Source organism: Lampris incognitus, chromosome 2, assembly GCF_029633865.1.
Source record: "Lampris incognitus isolate fLamInc1 chromosome 2, fLamInc1.hap2, whole genome shotgun sequence".
In the NCBI taxonomy this organism is placed as follows: Eukaryota; Metazoa; Chordata; class Actinopteri; order Lampriformes; family Lampridae; genus Lampris; species Lampris incognitus.
Genome location: NC_079212.1, coordinates 87,721,972 through 87,745,196, shown reverse-complemented (window position 1 = coordinate 87,745,196; position 23,225 = coordinate 87,721,972). Strand labels below are relative to the sequence as shown.

The window sequence follows — 23,225 nt, the reverse complement described above, 5'->3', positions numbered from 1 at the left end:
TTCCTGGCTTGGACTCCTAGTGCTATACAAGCCACCTGCCTGTCAGATGTATGCCGCTTTGGATGAAAGTGTCTGCTAAGTTGAATTGTAAATTTATATATTTCATATATACTAAATACAGCCTTGGGGGACTGAGATACACAATTCTACTATAAATGAGAAGGATCGGTCCGAAAACATGGCCGCCATCGATCAAAAAGAGCAGGATTTAGCAGGGAATTGGCCATAACTCTTCTTTCTATTATTATTAAATCAACACATACGTTGAGGAGTGTTCACACTGAGCAGGGGCCGCCACACAGTCAAGTCAATTTTATTTGTATAGCCCATTATCACAAATGCAAAATGTTTATATCTTGTAATGAATGGGCTGCATGGATTCGGACGAAATTTGGTTTGCAGGATCTATAGGATCAAGACTCAGTCGGTACATAAAATTTGGTAATTATTGATTAAAGTGGGCGTGGCTTATTACAACAAGTCTTAATTGCTGGACATTTTACATTCAGAACGTCAAAAACAAAAATCACCCGTAAGACCTACAAAACTAACCATTTTTCAGCACATCCATCGGTGTGTGACAGAAGTTCGCCTCACTGAAACCTATGGTCAGCTCAGAAGGTCGTCACTGTCGGCGTTGTGAAGCCTGGAACCCACTCGTTGCTGCTCACAACTTCAATTCTGGGCGATTGAGCTGCTCACTTCCGTTGCACGTGGAAAGTTTTGAACATGCAAGTCGCAGCTTGCGGCTCTGTTATTGATTTGTATTTACAAGCCCACACTACCCCCCCACCCCTTCTGCCATGCCATCTGGTGGCTCATGGTTTGACTGTGTGTCTTGAAGTTTGGAGGCTTTTGGGTCAGTCCTTGTCACCTTCTGGGCCCACTATTTGGTATTGCTAGTCACAAGATAATGCTAGGAGCAATGTGTAACGTATCCATCACTAGAGATGAGATCATCTGACCAATTAAAAACAGTTTTTTCTGTCTTAATACCACATTAGTCTCGTTCTGATCAAGAAATGCCTCAAATACATTTGTCACCTGAAAATACCAACAACATTAGTTTCACTGATCTCTTTTGGATGTGTGATCCATTGGTGGTCACAGTACAGTTTCCTCTGGCAATGTAAAACAACTGCGCACAGAACTGGGAATGGGACACCCCTATGCAACCAACGTCTTCCAATTTCTTGGTTCTACCAGCTGTTTTCTGTCAAAACAGTGCTGTTTTTATAGTATAGTGTTAATCATTTCTGACTGGCAGGTACAAGAGCTGCAGCGACTAAAGTTACTGCAAGGACTCAGTGCAGGACATTGAACTTCATTTCTGTGCAGAAGTTCTGTTCTGCAGTAAACGACCTGAAAGTGTACACCCTATACACCCTAGAGAAACAGCGCTGTACCCTGCAACTACACCGCTGCGCTTTTTCATCTCTTTATTTCTTCTCTGTCTGTAGAACCGTACTCTGTGGCAGTGAGTGAGGGGGATCTTAGCACCTCAGCAGGCTCCATGTCCCACCAGGCCTCGGGCAGCTCCGGCCCTTGCTCGCCCCCCTTGCCCGGGGGGTCACGGCGCCCCGTCAGCACGCTCAAGAAGTGGCTCACCAGTCCCGTCCGTAAGCTGAGCTCTGACAGCAGAGGGGGAGCGGGTAAGGGGGAGAGGCAGATGTCGGGGCTGGATGGGAAGCCACCATCTCTTCCCATCTCCCACAGCCAGCCTCAGGGAAACTCCCTGGATCGCCACAACAACTGCACCATCCTCTCCTTTACAGACGCAGACACAGTAAGACTCTGGGGGGAAAAATACAGGATTCACTCTCATTCACTCCAGTCTTCTGTAGCACTATTTTTCAGAGAGGCCCTTTTGTAACATCTGTTGTCTGTTTTGAACTGCACAGGAGGGGGAAAATGGTCTGCTGAGTCCAGCAGCACAACCTCCATCAGAACCACGCAGCCAGAGCAACCCGTCTGACCATCTGCAAGACAGAGACAATTACAGCCTGGTAAACTTCACCATCATTTCATTCCTTTGTTCTTAGTTGTTGGTTTGTGGCGCTTTCTTTCTTTCTTTCTTTCTTCCTTTCTTCCTTCCTTCCTTTCTTCCTCATAAAATACAGTTGTCTCTACTAGTCAAACGCTGACAGTGAAGCTGAAGTCTTCCTTTGAGACCCGGATCATTGTTCAGACTGAGGCCAGAAATAGAGTCGAGATTGAAAAGGAAAGGTGGAGAGACAGAAAGCCGGTTAGAAAATGGCAAAAGCTTGGTACGCACAACTCAAATCTACGCACAGGGGTTTCGGATAACCTTATGATGGTGGAAGTCCTTCGACAACCCAAATCAAGGATGATGTGAAACGACACATGGTGTAGGATATTCCTCCATTATCCATCCCCCCTGTCAACGTTCATCCCAAACTGTGCAGCTCTTAAAGTAGGAAAGGGGAGCGAGCCCGTCAGATATCTTTGGCTAGATTCTTCCTGCGCTTGCTTGCTTGCTCGGAGGTTGGTCATCAAATCAATTTAAACTTCTATGGCAAAAATTATGCAAAGTATGATTTTTCCTCAGCATTAAAGCGTATTCATTCCCACCGGGGCGGCTTTAAGCAGAGCCTCTCTGATCATCCAGCCTGCTGATGCTATATCCCCGAACCATTATCGATAAATGAGTTAAACTGAGTCGCCATGGCAACTGAAAACAGGGATCACGCATGTGAAGTCAGTGAATTCGGCGTTGACTGCGAGTGGTCTCTGCACCGGCAAAGACCAAGGATGGAGGTGTGACAACCCGACCAACTCCCTTCATGATCTGCTGCATACAGGGGACAGTGTATTGTCATTCCTTCCATGTGCTCGCGTACACAAAAGAAGCGAAATTCCGGTTCCCCAGCCCACAGCAGTGCGACACAAAACACAAAAACACACACGTCCCAAATTTCCCGCCGCAAACATACAAAAACGGAGAGAACAAAGCAAAACAACAACAACAACAACAACAAAAAAAACACTGTTAACAACACAGTCCAAAGATTCCACTGTCCAGGAGAACGACCTCCAGCCGGGAGGACTGCCGGAACTGCCGGTCTGCGTGGGCTAGCAGTTAGCTTAGCCTGCCCCGCTTCCGCGTACTGTCAGACCGCCCCCGGTGTTTCCTCTCCGGGTACATCTCCAGGCAAAGCCGTGGTCCCTGGGCCCACAGGACGTAGCAGACCAAACTCTCCCAGCCGATCCAGTGCCAGCTCTCCTAGCCATCAAACCAAGACAAACTTAGGCGCAGACGTGGACAAAGACACTGCAGGGACGCTATTGGGTGAGGCCGCCGCAAACGTGAGTTCGCGCCGCCATCTTCCCACACCGGAAGTGGGTGTCGATTTTGTTTGTTTGTTTTTTGTTTTTTTTTGTTTTTCATAACCTTCTCTGTCAGCTGGCCAGTTTGGATGGCTTGGATTTAAATAAGCAAGGGTTTAATTCTAGCATGGGGGGTGGGGTTGGGGGTAGGGGTCCTGCTCACATTCATGCAGAGTAGCAGGCATGTGACAGGATTACAACCTCCTAACTTACAAAAACTTTGGATGCTGAAACCAATGTTTCCCCAAACATCCCAATGAGATTGCAAATAAAAAATAAAACGAAGATTTGTAGATGAATTGTTTGTTTGTTAAATTATAACTCTTGCAGGTCTAAGTGGCTCTATGATTCAAATGTAACTGAAGTAATCTGATTGTCTCAGTGACCATAACTGGCCGTAATTATAAACAGGCACCAGCCTGTTCATTTTTCATCATGGAAAAGTACACTCGAAGGGAGGTTGTGAACTCCAAACCATCCAAGACTGCATATCCTCACTCACACACACACGCACACACACGCACACACACACACACACACACACACACACACACACACACACACACACACACATACACACACACACACACACACACACACACACACACACACACACACACACACACACACACACACACACACACACACACACACACACACACAGGCCTGTTTCACTGTGTGCATAGTAGCAAGTCAACTCTGTACTGAGCAGCTTACCCATTGAGTGGAATCAATCCTGTGGGCTTTTTCAGACAGCATCTGGAAGTGATCAGGCATCCAGGCAGCTTCGAACAGGCAGGCAGAGACAAGGTCATGGCTGAGCTGGGCTGGTGTGGGGTGATGGGGGATGGTGGGAGGACACCGAAATTGGAAGATGAGCCAGAGCAGGCTGAAGGGCTTGGCGACCGTGAGGCCGGTGGGTGACCGATGATCCGCTACCTTCAAGGCTGACAGAAAGTGGATTTGGAAAGAAACGAGGGCAGGAGAGTCAGAGCGATGTGGGAGATGTGGAGAATCTTGAGACGGTTGATGACTTAAAAGTGGCCTGTGCGGCTGCAGTGTATGAAGGCAGACCCTCGGGTCGCGTCACTTTTATCTTCTCTGGACTCTGGCCTTTAACTGACAACTGAATGGGGGTAGAATAGCTAATGCTACTGACCCCCTTAACTTTGCATTTCCTATAACCATCAAAGCTCAGTATGGATGTTAAACCATTAACTTTAAGTTTTATGCTCAGCACACCAAGGCTGATGTGAATATAGATTAGTATACTGTATCTTTCACCACCCCTCCTGGCTTCTCCTGGAGCTCCACCTTGCGTGGTGGAGAATTTTGCTTGTACCAGTGATCCCAAGACTGTCCGGAGCTTGGCTCCTGGTGGGGTCACCCAAGGCAGGTTGATCAAGGGGGAGGTTCCAGACAAGGTGTGATCCAACAAAGACCTCAGCGGCAGAACTGGTGGAAGATGTCTCCAGGTCACAACGGCAGTGAAGGTGGATGAAGGCTGCCAACAGAGGGTGGTCCGCAACCGTCTTGGTTCTCCATTCCATTGAACTCTGGCCACCCCCTGCCAAGAACCATGTGGTGGCTGCAGGCGCATCAGCCTCTCCGCATAAAAGGTTGTCACGTGCAGATGTCCTCCTGTTAAGTGGCTTCAGGATCGACCTCTACACCCACCTGAAGACCCAGAGGGACCCAGAGGGAGGACGGTCATACAGAATCAGAAATCAGAAACACTTTGTCATTTCATTTCATGCACTTGCACACATGAAATGAAATGAAACATGGTTTCCCCCAGCCCACAGCAGTGCAACACAAAGACAAAACACATATCCCAAAACTACAAGAACACATATATCCAACTAACACATATAGCTAACGCCAGCCAGGATGACTGATGATGGCTAGCAGTTAGCTTAGCCTGCCCCACTTCCGCATCCTGTCAGACCACCCTCGGTGTTTCCTCTTCGGGCGCAGCTCCTTTCAGGGCCGTGGTCCTTGGGCCCACAGGACGTGGCAGACCAGGCTTCCTCAGCCGATCCAACGCCACTTCTCCCAGCCAGACACCTTCGACCTACATACTTGACCCCAAGTGACTGCTGCTGTTGCTGCTGCTGCTGCTGCTGCTGCTTCTGCTGCTGCTGATGATGATCTTTTACCAAAACCACTGCCATCTGTTGTACTCAGACCTGGCACATGCTACCCGCTGATGTGACAGGGACGAGGGGAGACATAAACCCAACAGTCGAACTAGCATCAACAGTCTTTAGCACATTTCCAAAAGAACATGTACAGGGGAAGCTGAAGGTAATACTATGGTACTTCTAACGTCTGACTGCGGGATTGTGGACTGATTTGTTGCATTGTGAGTCGTCTCTGCTTCAGGAGGCTAAGGACATTTTGCAATTTATTCCCACAGAGAACATTTTCATGAAAAACAAAGCCAAGTATTTTAAAAAGTAGAGAGAATTTTAAAAAGCTGAACAGTTTAAAAGTTCGGCTGGACTCGAAAACTTGAGATTAGCACGTAGGAGGAGTTAGAGTGTAGGGCTTTTGGAGAGAATATTAATAAAGGGAAAATATGTGCACGTCCTCTTTCAGCTGGATCACCACTGGCTGCCAGTAGACAGCAGGGGCTGGAACAGAGTCGATTAATCATGTGTGTAGATGGACAGGGACACGTCCGCGCTACGATGGGGGATATTTTGGGGCCAGAAAAAGGAAATGTACAATGACGTCAGAAGGGGGAAAACTGGCCCTTGGGTTACCCTCCACAGCAGGAGGAAATGGAAGTAGGCCTAGATCGGGCCAACTCTGTCAAGAAGAGGGCAGCGAAAATCATATGTAGAGATTTCAGTGGTAAAGGTGAGGGCTGACACACTTTGTAGATACAGCTCTTATGCCTCAGCCCCTTAATCCAACCAGAATCATCACCAGTATGACCCACCGTTCATTCTCATTCATCACACCGCTTTCTCGGCTCTCTCTCCTTAACAGCATCCCCAGGATAGACATTAAAAAGCCATTATTGCTATAGGATTACTTGAGGTTTGGAGGGGCAATATTTTCCAGCGGAGAAAAGTGAAGGATTGCCCTGCCGATTGGTTCTCCGTGAAAGGTCTGCAAGTTCTTAGCCTGGCATGTCCTTCTCATTTCCTCACTTCTCTGTGGCTGTCTGCTTCCTGAATCAGCAAATGCTAAAGCTGCGGATGAAACCTAATTATCAAAGTTTCTGTCTGGCCCACGTCCATTCACCAGAATGCAAAGCCCCACCGCAGACAATCCACTGTCCCACACAGCAGGCCTGAAAAGGCGGTCTACTGTTACATGTTAGACTGCATTTAGTGCTAATGCAGCAGAACTACAATGCATAGCATGCTCCCTAATCATATGGTGCCTCTTTTCCTCTTTTCCAGAGTCACCAATCCAACTCCAACATCTACCCGGGTGAAAGTGTCTGCACCATGGCTGAAGACTCATCAAGCCAATGGTCTGCTTCAGTTGACAGTGAAGAGGAAAGAAAAATGGCCTTAGAAAAGAGCATGTAGGTGGTGATCTTGACATGTGGGCAAACAGTAGATACCCTTTTTCTATGGAAAATATTTAATTTCACTATGCCAAGGGGCGTCCGGGTGGCGTGGCGGTCTATTCCGTTGCCTACCAACACAGGGGATCTCTGGTTCGAATCCCCGTGTTACCTCCGGCTTGGTCGGGCGTCCCTACAGACACGATTGGCTGTGTCTTCGGGTGGGAAGCCGGATGTGAGTACGGGTCCTGGTAGCTGCACTAGTGCCTCCTCCGGTCGGGGCGTCTATTCGGGGGGGGGGTAACTGGGGGTAATAGCGTGATCCCTGGCGAAACTCCTCACTGTCAGGTGAAAAGAAGCGGCTGGCGACTCCACGTGTATCGGAGGAGGCATGTCGTAGTTTGCAGCCCTCCCCGGATCAGCAGAGGGGGTGGAGGAGCAGCGACCGGGACGACTCGTAAAATAGGGTAATTGGCCAAGTACAATTCGTGAGAAAAAGGGGGGAAAATCCAAAAATGAATAAAAATAATTTCACAATGCCAAAAGATTGGATGATGAGTGGGGGGTACACGTGCATAGGTAAGCAGCTGGCCCACCAGATCAAATCTGGGTTGACAGTTTGGTGCTTGGCTCATGCTGTACCTCTTCAGAGCCAAATGCAATGCATCCTGGTACCCGGGGGTCTTCACTGCAAACCCAACGCACTGGCGGTGCATTGGAACAAGTTAGCCACTTCAGGGACAGCAATTTGTCCTCTTGCATCGGTCAGTGCAACCAAAATACCCCCAACTACTACAGCTACAACCAAAATACCGAGAGACTACAACCAAAATACCTCCAACTACTACAACTACAACCAAGATACCGAGAGACTACAACCAAAATACCTCCAACTACTACAACTACAACCAAGATACCGAGAGACTACAACCAAAATACCTCCAACTACTACAACTACAACCAAAATACTCCCAACTACTCGACATAATGCCAGTTTCTTCTTCCAGCCTCCTTTTTAACCCGGAACCGGAAAAGGGAAAAGGTCACGTGAATCCTAAAATTCTGGATTTGGATTTTTGATAAATTGCGAAAATAAGTTCTGTAGCGAAGAAAGGCGTATAATATTGACACGTTTTGTTCATCAAGATAATCCCCACAAGTCAACCCACCTTTTAATGAATTTTGATCAACACAGGCAGCTAACAGAAGTTTGAAGCACATCACAGCCGTGATGTTAACGGCCATAGTTTGTGTTGCAGAACAAAACGTGAAACTCTCGTAGGCTTATGGTAAACACTCACATTTTCTGCATAGATCGCTGTCACTGGCAATGTATTGCTGGCGGGGCTGGACCTGTGGGCGGGGCTGGACGTCCAACTCCGCCTTCCCGCAGGCTGCAGCCATTACCTTCTCAACTACTCTGCAACCTATGTTTTGATGAATCCCAATACTGACTGTAAGGTAGTCATGATGTTTCGCCCTGCCGTCTCTCCCACGTCCTCCCAGATATGTGCTGACGGAGCTGGTGGAGACGGAGAGACTGTACGTGGAGGATCTTGGACTGATAGTAGAGGTCTGTCATTTGTTCATTACTTCCAAAAACAATTCGCGATAATTCAACCCTGTTTAGAATCTTAACTCGGTAATTCGTGACAATCTCAGTGCAGCATGAGTTCAGCTGGGGGTTAACAGCCCGTAGAACCTGGGTTAAAAAACCTCTGCAACTGTGTGTGTGTGTGTGTGTGTGTATGTGTGTGGGTGCACTTGTGTATTTCTGGATGCATGTGTAGGGCTACATGGGCACCATGGCCAACCAAGGAGTTCCTGAGGACATGAAGGGGAAGGACAAGATAGTTTTCGGAAACATCCATCAGATCTATGACTGGCACAAAGAGTTAGTCTGAATTGCCTGCCCTGGTCTCTTGGGTTTTACTTTGTCTGAGTTGCTCATTTTAGTGTGTGTGTGTAGCTATGACAACAAAGTTCACAACGTCAGGTGTGTGCAGACTGGGGGCTCGGGGGTTTTCTGTCTGATTTCTTCTTCGTGTCTCGTAGCTATTTCCTGGGAGAGCTTGAGAACTGTGTGAGCGAGCCAGACCGACTTGCCGACCTCTTCATCAAACACGTGAGTCTATCTATGATCCCATCGGTGAGTGCGAACGTGCTCGTGGGAAGTTCCTCTGGACTGGTGTCTGTGTGTGTGGTTCGAGTTCAGCTGGAGGTTGCAGCCCTCGCAGAGAGCTCCCACTGTGCGGGAAGACTGTCTCCTTGGCCCAGTGCCATCCAGATGTGTCCTGGTCCCTCAGCACAAGGGCCGGCAGGACAGACTACAGAATAGTCTGCCCAATGAATGCGGGAACCGTCATGAGACCAGTAGTTCACCGCTTTGTTCTTCACGACCCTTTAGTTCTGCTGGGCTTCCCAGCTTCTCTAATCAGGGAGCTTTGAGGTGTGGGATGATAGGGGGGGTGAAGGTAGTTAACTGTCCATCAGAAAAGACAACCAGTAATAACGTAGGTCCAGAGTACCGCGCTTGAGAACCACAGCATTACACGACTGAAAGTCACGGCGGGCGCCCGGGTGGCGCAGCGGGCTATTCCGTTGCCTACCAACACGGAGATCGCCGGTTCGAATCCCTGTGTTACCTCCGGCTTGATCGGGCGTCCCTACAGACACAATTGGGCGTGTCTGCGGGTGGGAAGCCGGATGTGGGTATGTGTCCTGGTCGCTGCAGTAGCGCCTCCTCTGGTCTGTCGGGGCGCCTGTTCGGGAGGGGGGGATAGCGTGATCCTCCCACGCGCTACGTCCCCCTGGCGAAACCCCTCGCTGTCAGGTGAAAAGAAGCGGCTGGCGACTCCACATGTATCGGAGGAGGCATGTGGTCTGCAGCCCTCCCCGGGTCGGCAGAGTGGGCGGAGCAGCGACCGGGACGGCTCGAAAGAGTGGGGTAATTTGCCGGATACAATTAAAGAGGAGAGGAGAGGAGAGGAGAGGAGAGGGGGGGGGGGAGAAAAGTCATGGCAACTATCAAAAGCCTCCGTTGAGTGCAGTCAGATGTAGTCAGCTCTTCACACCGTTTTCATAAATGAATTGGGGTAACAGAGCAAAAGAACAGCTTCCTGTTGTAGTCATGCCGTTGCATTCCAATAGCCCACGCATCACAGTAACCCATATACATATCTCAGATTTGCTGCAACACAACAAGATACTTGAAAATGATGGCGAATGTACCGTTTCCATACAGCTCCTCGTATAAACCCGGTCTTTCCTTCTTTCAGCCACAGGAACCATTTAATGAGGAACAGTTTATGATCTTGTTGAACAAAAGGGAAGTCTTAAGCACGGTCTACCTGAGAGGACGCAAACAGCTGGAGCAACCCCACCAAGTTCCCTTCCGTCTCCTTCAGTCTCTCTCATGTCTCAGTTTGCCCCCGTTCTCTCTGACTTGTCTCTAATGCGTTCTCTCTCTCTCTCTCTCTCTCTCTCTCTCTCTCTCTCTCTCTCTCTCTCTCTCTCTCTCTCTCTCTCTCTCTCTCTCTCTCTCTCTCTCTCTCTCTCTCTCTCTCTCTCTCTCTCTCATTATTGAATCTCCAGGAACGGCGTCTTCACATGTATGTGGTGTACTGTCAGAACAAACCTAAGTCGGAGCACATCGTCTCCGAGTACATTGACTCCTACTTTGAGGTGAGGCCTTCAACACACACCTCATAGTGAGACGGCTGTCTGAAACGTAGCTGTTACGTAGTCTCTTCTTTTCCAAATAGTTGACAGTGAGGTTTAAAGGCAGCCCCCCTGTGTTGTTAACTGATAGGATCTCAGGCAGCAGTTGGGCCACAGACTACAGCTCAATGACCTGCTCATCAAGCCCGTTCAGAGGATCATGAAGTATCAACTACTGCTGAAGGTATTGTAACGACCACGGATGACTTGACTCGCTAGCCCTCGGCTAACGGTTCAGACCCTTTAGTCGACTGGTTAACGTAGTCACACAGGGTGCGGGGGACCCGGGTTCGCGTCCCGGCTGCGGCGGTTCCCGGCTGCCCCCTGAATTCTCTACATTGGTGTCACAAGCGGGATGGCGATACCGTGAGGCCATCGGAAGCGCGTGCGCCCGAAGGCGTGAGGGAGCTGGTACGCTGAAGCGCGGGCACGCGCTTCCCGAAGGGGGGGGGGTATTGTAACGACCACGGATGAATAGACTCGCTAGCGCTTGGATAACGAGTCGGGCCCTTTACTTGACTGGTTAACGTAGTCACACATGGTGCGGGAGACCCGGGTTCGCCTCCCGGCTGCGGCGGTTCCCGGCTTCCCCCCCGAATTTGCTACAGTATGTTTTATAAGGCGGGTGTCTTTATGTCCATGTATAAGGAAAATAATGAGTCAAGAATAGACACTCTGATTAGTGGTTAAGCGAGGGTTAACAATAAACCGTGTAATGGAATTGTTTACTCTCAGGTACAAACGCTGAGAGGCAGGTATTAACAGTCAACGAGCCTTCTGGTTGAGAAATTCTCAAATTCAGCGTTCGGGTAGCGTAGCGGTCTATTCCTTTGCCTACCAACATGGGGATCGCCGGTTCGAATCCCTGTGTTACCTCCGGCTTGGTCGGGTGTCCCTAAAGACACAGTTGGCCGTGTCTGCGGGTGGGAAGCTGGATGTGGGTATGTGTCCTGGTCGCTGCACTAGCGCCTCCTCTGGTCGGTCGGGACGCCTGTTCGGGGGGGGGGCCCTGGGGGGAATAGTGTGATGCTCCCACGCGCTACGTCCCCCTGGTGAAACTCCTAACTGTCAGGTGAAAAGAAGCGGCTGGTGACTCCACGTGTATGGGAGGAGGCATGTGGTAGTCTGCAGCCCTCCCTGGATCAGCAGAGGGGGTGGAGCGGTGACCGGGACGGCTCGGAAGAGTGGGGTAATTGGCCGGGTACAATTGGGGAGAAAAAGGGAGGAAATTTTTCCTCAAACTCGATACCTAGTGAATATCTCACGATGAGGCAAAAAAGAAGTCTCATTTAAAACCCCACAACTACTAAGAAACCTCTCTGCTTTGACCCCTCAGGACTTCCTGAAGTACTACAGTAAAGCAGGAAGGGACGTCGCGGAGTTAGAGGTGGGAGGTCTCTTCAAACTTCAAAGGGGGGGAAAAATCACAATTTTCAACATTAATGCTACAGGAATAACACTCCATTAGCAGTCGTAATACTGAATAGTCTTCTGTGTGTCACTGAAATGCCGCCGAAATTGTGACGTCACTGGCGGACAGACTCACTCTTAGTTCATTTCCTTGTTTGCCCCGAGAATCAGAATCATCTTTATGTAAACATAGTGCATGGAATTTGACTCCAGTTTAGTGGCTGTCAATGTACTCACATACTAGAATAACAGCACAACAAACTTCAGGAATGGGTGATTCTTCAACTTGTGTGTGTTTGTGTATATATATATATATATATATATATATATATATATATATATATATACACTACCGTTCAAAAGTTTGGGATCACCCAAACAATTTTGTGTTTTCCATGAAAAGTCACACTTATTCACCACCATATGTTGTGAAATGAATAGAAAATAGAGTCAAGACATTGACAAGGTTAGAAATAATGATTTGTATTTGAAATAAGATTTTTTTTACATCAAACTTTGCTTTCGTCAAAGAATCCTCCATTTGCAGCAATTACAGCATTGCAGACCTTTGGCATTCTAGCTGTTAATTTGTTGAGGTAATCTGGAGAAATTGCACCCCACGCTTCCAGAAGCAGCTCCCACAAGTTGGATTGGTTGGATGGGCACTTCTTTGAGCAGATTGAGTTTCTGGAGCATCACATTTGTGGGGTCAATTAAACGCTCAAAATGGCCAGAAAAAGAGAACTTTCATCTGAAACTCGACAGTCTATTCTTGTTCTTAGAAATGAAGGCTATTCCATGCGAGAAATTGCTAAGAAATTGAAGATTTCCTACACCGGTGTGTACTACTCCCTTCAGAGGACAGCACAAACAGGCTCTAACCAGAGAAGAAAAAGAAGTGGGAGGCCGCGTTGCACAACTGAGCAAGAAGATAAGTACATTAGAGTCTCTAGTTTGAGAAACAGACGCCTCACAGGTCCCCAACTGGCATCTTCATTAAATAGTACCTGTTAGAGCCTGTTTGTGCTGTCCTCTGAAGGGAGTAGTACACACCGGTGTAGGAAATCTTCAATTTCTTAGCAATTTCTCGCATGGAATAGCCTTCATTTCTAAGAACAAGAATAGACTGTCGAGTTTCAGATGAAAGTTCTCTTTTTCTGGCCATTTTGAGCGTTTAATTGACCCCACAAATGTGATGCTCCAGAAACTCAATCTGCTCAAAGAAGTGCCCATCCAACCAATCCAACTTGTGGGAGCTGCTTCTGGAAGCGTGGGGTGCAATTTCTCCAGATTACCTCAACAAATTAACAGCTAGAATGCCAAAGGTCTGCAATGCTGTAATTGCTGCAAATGGAGGATTCTTTGACGAAAGCAAAGTTTGATGTAAAAAAAATCTTATTTCAAATACAAATCATTATTTCTAACCTTGTCAATGTCTTGACTCTATTTTCTATTCATTTCACAACATATGGTGGTGAATAAGTGTGACTTTTCATGGAAAACACGAAATTGTTTGGGTGATCCCAAACTTTTGAACGGTAGTGTATATATATATACACACACACAAAGAATGGCTATATAAAGGTGAAACAGGAAGGCAGTAGTGCAATGGTGCAGAGTGCAAAGATGCTGGAATAAAAATGTTAGCAGGTTACATGAGGTACATGTATATATACATGAGGTAGGTGGACATGACAGAACATGCATGTATACAATGCACAGTATATACTGCATGCTTAGATGTATTATGACAATGTTAAGTGTTCTTCGGAGTGACAGCCCACGGAAGGAAACTGTTCTTGTACAAACTGAGACAACTCCTCCCCTTGTGTCAGAGGGGAGGAGTTGGAAGAGGTTGTGACCAGGGTGTGATGGGTCTGCAGTGATGTTGCCTGCCTGTTTCCTGAATCTGGAGGTGTATAAGTCCTGAATGGAGGGCAGGTTGGCACCAGTGATTTTCTTTGCAGTCCTGACTGTCCGTTGTAGTCTGTCCCTGTCCTGTTTGGTGGCCGATCTAAAGCAGACAGTGATGGATGTGCAGAGGACAGACTGGATTATTGCTGAGAAGAACTGAATCAGCAGTTCCTAAGGGAGGTTCGACTTCCTGACCTGACGGAGAAAGTACATCCTCTGCTGGGCCTTTTTGATGATTGTGTCTGTGTTGGATGCCCACCTTAGGTCCTGGGAGGTTGTGGATCCCAGAAACCTGAAGGTTTCCATAACCGACACAGTGCTGTTGAGTATAGTGGGGGGGGGGGTTGGAGGGCTCCTCTTGAAGTCCACTCTCATCTCCACTGTTTTGAGCATGTTCAACTCCAGCTTCTTATGACCGCACCAGAGGGCCAGCTGTATACAGACTCGTCACTGTCCCGGATGAGGCTGATGATGGTTGTGTCATCCACAAACTTCGGGGGTTTAACGGACGGGTCACCTGAGGTGCAGTCATTTGTGTAGAGGCAGAAGAACAGAGGGAAGAAAACACATCCCTGGGGAGCACCAGTGCTGATTGTCCAGGTGCTGGATGTGATTTCCCCATCCTCACCAGCTGCCTCCTGTCTGTCAGTGTTAATCCACTGGCAGGCGGGGACTGGTACAGGGAGCCGGTTGAGTTTGGAGTGGAGGATGCTAGACTATATCGTATAGGGAAAATGCAAATAACCGTGCTTCATATAGCTGTATAATGTTACGTTTGTAGAGTCGATGTTTGCATATTGTTCAGTGCAGCCTGCCGGTAAACCAGGAAGTAAGTTTTTCCATGATAATGATGGGACGTTCGGCATTTCAGAGACGCACAGAAGCTGCCAATGAGCTGCCATCCCTACAACATAGAGATCATGTCGTAACTTGTGATTGTTTCCCCCGACATTGTGGAAAAGTGTCAAATTCACGAATTTCTTCTGAATTTATATTCAACAGTACGCTTTTTTCCTCAATAGCCTATATCGCTCTAATTTGTCCCACCAGAGAGCGGTGGAGGTCACGTGTTTTGTACCCAAACGCTGTAATGACATGATGAATGTGGGCAGGCTCCAAGGCTTCGAGGTGAGGCACGATTGTATTTCTGCCGAATTTTCCGTCAACACCAAAAAAGACACCCCTCATATTAGAGTTGTTTTTTATCCCCATATCTTTTTATGATTTTTAACGAAAACATTGTTGTAGGGCAAAATCACAGCTCAGGGGAAGCTGCTCCAGCAGGACACCTTCTCTGTCAGTGAGCAGGAAAAGGGCGTCTTCTCCAAGGCCAAGGAGAGGCGGGTCTTCTTGTTTGAGCAGCTGGTCATCTTCAGCGAACCAATTGACAAGAAGAAAGGGTTCTCTTTGCCAGGGTACACTTTTAAAAACAGCATCAAGGTGGGTGTAACACACATTTCACGAGTGTGTGTGTGTGTGTGTGTGTGTGTGTGTGTGTGTGTGTGTGTGTGTGTGTGTGTGTGTGTGTGTGTGTGTGTCTGTGTGAAGGCTTAAAAAGACAACTCCTTTCTACGCTAAAGGTCAGCTGTTTGGGTGTGGAGGACCACTCCAAGCAGGATCCATGCCTCCTTGCCTTGACCTCCCGGGGGACCGATGGCAGTGTGACGCGGTTCATCATGCAGGCGCTGTGCCCAGAGACGTGCTGGGCTTGGGTCAATGACGTGGTCCAGATCTTGGAAAGTCAGAGGAACTTCCTCAATGGTACCAGAGCCTGGGGAAGGTCACAAGGTCGCATGTACTTTCAACTCGGATTGCCAGTGACTCGCATTAACACCCTCTCCTCCTCCTCCTCCTCCTCCACTGTAGCCCTTCAATCCCCGATAGAGTACCAACGTCGGGAAAGCAAGTCGAGCAGCCTGGGCAGAGCCATGAAGCCTCCCATGACATCGGCCGTCGGTCTGCGCCCTCGCTCCTCTGCATCTATGGACGGAAAGCATCAGCCACACCTGCTCTCCTACAACGCCTCCTTACCCTCGCTGCATCTGCCTAGCCAGGGCCAGGCCTCAGAGAAGGCTAGGAAGGTAAGCCAACATCAGACTCCTCCCTTTCGCAAGCTGCACACAAGCACATTATCAGCACAGGTAAACACACAGTCCCTCTATCCGAATCACAGAGAATTTGGCTATTTCATAAATATGAAGCAGCATGTTTCTCTCTCTTTCTCAAACTCCCCAAACCTCCCCCCTCTCCCTGAAGCTTCCCTTCTCTGTCCCTACGGGCTCAGACACACCAAACCGACTAGCGGTGATGAAGGCCGACTGTCACCTGCCATCTGGGCCAAAAAGTAGCACTTGAACACACCGTAAAGCCTACAACTGACGGCCAACTAGCATGCTCGTTCTGCACTGATCCACTAAGCTGAACAGCCAACCAGAGTGATCTCTCTCACTGACGGGCTCTGCCGGTTCAACGTGCTGAATCGGCCGAAAAGCTGCCGACAGGGGTCACAGATGCTCACCAGGGTCACAGATGCTTACCGACGGTCTGACCTTTGTGGCCTGGTGTGTCAGGGCCCTAAGGTTTATAATGCCACTTCCCAGATGCCTCCCTGACTCACCTGCTACTGTCTTTCCCCCAGCAGATCAGTTTTGTCCCAGAGATGAAACATTGCCATGGACTCTCCAATGGCCTACCGGGACTCAGCCAGCACAGCATGCAGGTACTGCACGGTCATATTACATAACTTAGACATAAAACCGCTTTACTTCACTTCTACCCATGAAGCTCTGTGGTTCACCAGGCTGCCAGGCTCTGGTCATTACACATGAGCGTATACCCACGAGGTTGATATCAGTTGTCTGCAAGCGCGTGTCAACCTCCTCGCAGTGTCGTTAACAGTTGGACCTGTGAATGAAAACTGCAATAAAGGTAAAGGTAGTGAAGGGCAGATGTAGGTTAACAACTGTAAAATCCAGAGGTGGGGATAAGTCTTGGTTTTCCAAGTCAGAAGACGGTCTCAAATCTTTGGCACTTAAGTCCCAAGTTCTGAACACCGAGTTTCAAGTCCTAAACAAGTCATTAGATGTTCTTCGTCAAATGTAATGCCATGGCGAAATTTTACCACCAGAGTTATGGCTAATATGCTAAATTTACGTAAATCATGAATGCCATTTAACATTTGTGTTCATTACAGGTCGATTCAAGGTAGAGCTGTAATTATGCAAACGAAGAGTCGATTGGCTGCGCGCTTTTCAAAAGCATTTTATCTTTGGGCTTGGAGAAGGTATCAAGTCTTTCAAGTCAGGAAGTTCACGTTTGGGGCGTCGGGTGGCATAGCGGTCTATTCTGTTGCCTGCCAACACGGAGAGCGCCGGTTCGAATCCCCGTGTTGCCTCCGGCTTGGTCGGGCGTCCCTACAGACACAACTGGCCGTGTCTGCGTGTGGGAAGCCGGATGTGGGTATGTGTCCTGATTGCTGCACTAGCGCCTCCTCTGGTCGGTCAGGGCTCCTGTTCGGGGGGGGGGGGATTATCCCACGCACTACTCCCCCTGGCGAAACTCCTTACTGTCAGGTGAAAAGAAACGGCTGGCGACTCCACATGTATCAGAGGAGGCAGGTGGTAGTCTGCAGCCCTCCCCGGATCAGCAGAGGGGGTGGAGCAGCAACCGGGGTAATTGGCCAATACAATTGTATGAGAAAGGGGGGAAAAAAGTCCAAGTCATGAGTCATTGCTGTTCAATTCAAAGACAGGTTGCAACCCCCCCCCCCCCTCCATTTTATCAAGGCTAAAGTTAAATTTATGACTCGAGCCGGACTCGAGACCAAGTCATGTGACTTGACTCCACACCCCTGGTAAGACCTTATCGTCTCAGGAGTAGTGTGCTGCGGGCGAGAAGCCGGTGCTGGTATCGCTGATATGAGGGGGGAAATGAGCCTGGCCGTTCTCTCGGCTGGCCTCAAGGGAAATATCCTGTTGTTGTTTCTGCGTGAGATTTACAAACCTGAGCAACCTGATCTCTGGCCAGCCTCCCAGCCTGACGGAGTAACACCCATTCGGTTTGTGTAAAAGCCCAGTGACCTGCTATTTTATCTCATTTGCTCAGACTTCCCACCATCGGCAGGAAACGGATCGGATCACGGTGCTCTTGTTGGACGCGTTTATCAAGGCTTTTCAGAAACAATGGCGCTTGTCCTCGCGCTCTCTGTCTTTGTGTTATTGCATCCGACAGTGTTTCCATCCTGCGTCGGTCGAGGAAGCCTCGACAGTTTCCCCTTCTAATGCGCGGGGAGCTTCTCGAGGTGCTAGTCCAGGGGTCCCCAATAGGCGGCCCGCGGGCCACGTCCGGCCCGTGACGGGTTGATTTATGGTCCCCGAGAATTTTTGGAGAAATGCCAGAATTTTTTTATTTCCCTACCCCCCCAAAAAAATTAATTTCTTAGTAAAAGTAAGACTGGTAATATATCGAAAAATAGATAAAAAATCTCTGTTTAAATTATAATACCTGCAACGTATCGACACCGAAACAAACTAACGAACAACATGCTGCTGGAGGTTGAGTGGCCCGTGGTTTTAAAAGTGGCCCTAAAAGTGGCCCGCTATGAACAGTAATTGGGGACCCCTGTGCTAGTCGTTCCAGTACTTGTCAGAACTCTTATTACCCATTTTACTGAAGAACCTGTATATTTGTATTCTTGCTTCCCCCGTGGCTGCAAGGTTCGATTGACAGCTGTCCGGTTCAGTCTGAGGATAAAACATCCTGCAAACAGTTCAACCCACGTTTTGTTTTTCTCATCTGCGGAGCGTGGTCGGAAATTCACCATGTTTTACGAGGCCTAGAAGTGAGCAACGAACGAAGAATGCCCGACTCTTGAAGTCTCGTTTTCATGTTCACATTCTGTCATAATTGCATTATAGGAACTTCCCTCGAGTGTAATTATAGGCGAGGTCCTGTTCTGGTAATTGTTAGTTGAACAAGAAATATGAACTTAGGTTTGTCCACAAAGACGTGATAGGCATAAAAAAAACAAAAACAAGGCGTAATGATCTTAGCATTTTTGTATATATGAGTAATTCTTTCTTCTTTCTGAGTAATCTTACAAATCATCGACTTGCACGTGCATCTCGTAACAGTGGTGTGCGCAAGCCTCTTCTGCTGGTAAGATTTAATGGGGATCTCTTCTTTATCCTTTTAAGTTGCAAAAATATATATATTTCAAAGAGGTACAAGGCTGAGGAGGAGGAGGAGGAGGAGGAGGAGGAGGTGGTTTTGCTCCTCTCGTGACCGTGGCAGCCACGATCGATGCTGTTATTGTTGTTTCTTGGGAATCCTTGTTACTGCTTTCTTTCTTTTTAGTTTTTGCTGTTCTCACTTTTCATTGCATTCCTTGTTATTATTTTTTCCCCATTGAGTCATTGTGAGACAGATGCCGAGAAGGACGTGCTCTGCTGTGTGAAAAACCAAGTTCATTAGAGAGGGGGCAGGGTATTATAAGCCTCCTGCTCCTTTTCCAACATACACTGTGTATGTTGGATTCTCTCGTGAGAATTCTTGTTGAATCCTTCTGGTTTTATTTTTTATCACTTGTTGTTTTGGGGTTTTTTTATGCTTGGTCATTTTTTCTTTCATTTTGCATGCTCGACATGACGTTTGAATTTGAATTTGTAACTTTAACACCTACTATATGTCACCACACTAATGCAGATGGTTGTTTTCTCCCCCTGTCAGGGTATGGCTGACAATCTCCATGGAATCACAGTGAGCGAGAGCGGCTTGCATCATCCAAGCGACCTGGATCAGCTGGCAGAGAGTGACCAGTGAGGGCCAGCGAGGGCCAGTGATGAGCCTTGGGTTCACTGTACTCCCCTGGAATAAGAGCTCCTCCAAGCAGTCTGCAGGCCGAGACAAATCTTAACACGCATAGTCGACCTGCTTAGTAATTTTCAGGTATCAGCTAAGATTGTGTGATTTTGCTGTCAGGATGTTTTGTACCGAACCTCCTCTGAAACTTTGACGTGTACCGCCACGACGCAGGCAAGGACTCCCAATACCACCCTCTGATCTTGTATGACAATCTTCTTCCGATTGTGCACCTGTGCGTGCGTGCGCGTGCGTGCGTGTACTGTATGGGTGGCCCGTGTTCGTCATGGGGGGGGGGGGTCGTGTATCTGTGATGATCAGAAATGCAAATGATTTGATAGATATTTTTCTAGTGCAAAGAGAGATAAGAGCGGACTTCTCTACCAATCTTTTTTTTTTCAAACTCTCGAGTGTTTTTCTATCGTACTCTATTTTCCAATAAGGGACCATTCCGCCATTTTTCTTCAACTCCCTCTTTGCTAATTTAATAAAAATCCGGTTGACGACTCGCGCGCACAGTAGTGCGTCCCATGATGACTGAGTCCTTGACTTGTCTCTCCCAGCACCGGGTCGCCATTGTGTCATGTGTGTGGACCTTTAAAGATTTACTGTCGCCCCCGACTCCACTGTGGAATAATACGTACGGGCCCTGCACGCCCCGCAAAGTAGCAGTGGACACGTTTCCCCCTTTGGGGGGGGGGGCTATTTTAACCCTGCCATTGTTAAAATGTTATCTGAAGAGAACACTCGCAAACGCAGACAAAGCTCACGTCGTAATCAAGTGAAGAGAGGAAAGAGGGGAACGGAGATAAAACGAGTTGCTCATCTGTCAATGTCATCTCGAATGTAAATAATATCACGTGGGATCATATGAATAAAATGGCGTCATTGTAGCTCATGATGTGGCCCTCGTGCATGTGCAGAAACAACGAGAAAGGGATGCGCCGCTCAGATAGTGTTTGGGATCTCCGTGCAGAGAAACGGTCTTTTCAACTTGTTGTACCTGCAACTAGACACGAATCCTGCTCACCGAGTGTGTGTGTGTGTGTGTGTTTGTGCGTGTGTGTGTGTGTGTGTGTGTGGTGACCATGTGAAGGGGTCTGAAGGTCAGCTGCCACAAAGATGACTGGTTTGCTCTCGTATCCAGTGACGGCGCTACGGGGGGGGGGCATTGGCCGGGCCTCGCCCCCCCAATGAAAGTTGTACCCCCCCGCCAATTACCCAGTGATGATGTGACAATTAGTACTTAAACATCATGTAAAAATTAAAATTAATTAATGCACACAGCACATTTAAATACATAACCAATAATAATAATAATAATCAACGAAATAAAATGCTTAAATGTCGTGATTGTGGAGGAGCGGGGTTGGCAGGACACCGGAGCGGAACATCAGCGTGTGATTTTGTCCATTTGGGTGGTCATTGCGTGTGACACACAGGAAAAGGATGCTTTAAAAACGTCGCAAAATCGACTGAGCTAGCTAGCTAGCTAGCTAACTGTACAATCGTGATGGCTATAAGAAAATGGCTACGATCTGCTTGTAGCGTCTGCGCGCGAATGGAAAACAACGGGGGGAAAGAGCAGAGCACAAGTAAGGATTCTAAGCGCACATTAGCCCCTAGCTAACGGGTCTGACCCTTTAGCCGAGCGGTTAGCGACGTCGCCTTGTGGCGTAGTACACCTCGTATCGAATCCCGCACCGGGCAAGAAAATAACCGGTTACATAATTGTTAAAAAAAATTTCACAATCGAAGAATATTCAAATATAGAATGTAAATTTGACAGCCCTCATGCCCCCCCCCCCGTAGGCCCGGCCGTCAGATTTGTTCTGGCGCCGACACTGCTCGTATCGCTTCTGTTGCCAGCATGTTCACCAGTCGGCGGTTTCTAGAATGTGCAAACTGGTGAATAACTGAACTGACGCCAGCTGCAGCAAAATGGAAAACAAACGGACCGGCATGTCGGAGGGGAACCCCGAGGGGCTTCTAGGACTTCAGAGAAGGCCCAGCATACCAGCATTTTAACTGCTACATTTAAAATATTGAATAATAAGTCTCTCTTCTAATTCTAGTGTTAGCCCTGGTTTCTATCACGTCTGCTTCAGCGATGAAAGGGTTACTGCCCTGAAACCACGGGAGTCCAGTCATCCAGTCAGATGTTGCTGCTGCTGAGCTCTCTCTGGTCTCGCGCCCAGCCGCCCACCATTTTCTTATCTTGCTGAAACGAGGTTGGTGACTTCAGGGGGACTGTTGGTGGACGTCCGTTCCTTGCCCTGTGATGGCCTGGCGGCCTACCCAGGGTGTCTCCCCGCCTGCCGCCCAGGGGCTGCTGGTATAGGCTCCAGCAGGATGAGCGGTTTGGATAATGGATGGATGGATGGATGGCACTACGTGAAGCAAAATGGAAAATAAACAGTCTAGATTTCCAAAATGTGGAGCTAGCCTGGTCTGGCCTGCTGGAGTAGATGCTGAAGGACTGAATGAAATATAATCTAACATCTGATTTTAACAAACTTTTCTGTCCAACTTTTTTTGGTAACACTTTCTGTGAAGCTTGCATCTATAACGCCCCATAAGTGTAACTATAAGTCATTGTTAGATTCATTATAACCGTGTATACGCCCTCACGACACCTCATAACCACCTTTATGATGCATTGTGTCAATTTAAAACGGATTTATGCATTATAAATATGTCATCATTAGCCTGTTTATCTGTCAAATGTCATAATGCATCATAGCCAACTTGTTTTGCTGAAGTTTTGTAGAGATGCACTTCGGTGCTATTTCAGTCTTCAGCCATAGCTGTCAGTCATTGTAATACACATTATAGGAAAGTATGGGCGTTATAGATGCAATAGATGCTTATAGGGTGTTATAGATGCTTCTAGGGCGTTATAGATGCTTATAGTGTGTTATAGATGCAAGCATCAGAGAAAGTTTTACCCATTTGTTCTTTCTTTACATAACGTCTGTCATTTGGTCAAAGAAACAAAGTTGGAGTGCATAAACAGGATGTTTGAGCTCTGCCAAGACACGAGTAATAGAAGGAAGACTTTTCATCCTTCCCTCTAGTGCTTGTTGAGACATGCAAAGAATTGCTTCAGGTAGACCAGGGGGCTGAGGTCAGACCAGGCCATCAGCCCATCTCCAATGAGGAGATCAAGGACAACCATGAAGACAGACGCCGGGGGGGCCCTAAAAACGCCCTTCTCATTGTCAAGTCAGACATGCATGCCGCTACCTTGAGGGACAAAATTAGCTGCAAGGTGACAGATGGTTCACATGCCACAGTCCCCATTATATTTTCCCCATTTGAAAAACCTCATTCTTCCCAAAAACTGCATTAACGACGTAAAAAAACCCTTCCACAATAAGATCTGTGTTTCACACAAGGGTAAATTACCTACCAATGTTGTTCTGTGTCAGCTGTGATGTCATGGCAG

At 47.9% G+C, this 23,225-nt stretch overlaps 1 protein-coding gene across 6 annotated transcripts in view; it reads left to right on the top strand.

The window, feature by feature from the left end:
- arhgef25b (Rho guanine nucleotide exchange factor (GEF) 25b) overlaps window positions 1–20,666 on the top strand; it is a 36,892-nt gene extending 16,226 nt beyond the window's left edge. For 4 of the 6 annotated variants that reach the window (XM_056273275.1, XM_056273269.1, XM_056273274.1 and 1 more), the window contains exons 2-16: window positions 1,461–1,786; window positions 1,902–2,006; window positions 6,765–6,892; window positions 8,381–8,447; window positions 8,665–8,768; window positions 8,930–8,999; window positions 10,469–10,558; window positions 10,686–10,778; window positions 11,931–11,981; window positions 14,969–15,046; window positions 15,167–15,358; window positions 15,499–15,679; window positions 15,785–15,999; window positions 16,557–16,637; window positions 19,646–20,666. In XM_056273275.1, the coding sequence (XP_056129250.1) occupies window positions 1,514–1,786; window positions 1,902–2,006; window positions 6,765–6,892; window positions 8,381–8,447; window positions 8,665–8,768; window positions 8,930–8,999; window positions 10,469–10,558; window positions 10,686–10,778; window positions 11,931–11,981; window positions 14,969–15,046; window positions 15,167–15,358; window positions 15,499–15,679; window positions 15,785–15,999; window positions 16,557–16,637; window positions 19,646–19,738 (1,821 nt within the window). In that variant the 5' untranslated portion in view covers window positions 1,461–1,513 and the 3' untranslated portion in view covers window positions 19,739–20,666. The remainder of the gene's footprint in view (window positions 1–1,460; window positions 1,787–1,901; window positions 2,007–6,764; window positions 6,893–8,380; window positions 8,448–8,664; window positions 8,769–8,929; window positions 9,000–10,468; window positions 10,559–10,685; window positions 10,779–11,930; window positions 11,982–14,968; window positions 15,047–15,166; window positions 15,359–15,498; window positions 15,680–15,784; window positions 16,000–16,556; window positions 16,638–19,645) is intronic. The other 2 variants (XM_056273270.1, XM_056273272.1) reach the window with 2 other exon arrangements.
- The last annotated feature ends 2,559 nt before the right edge of the window (window positions 20,667–23,225 follow it).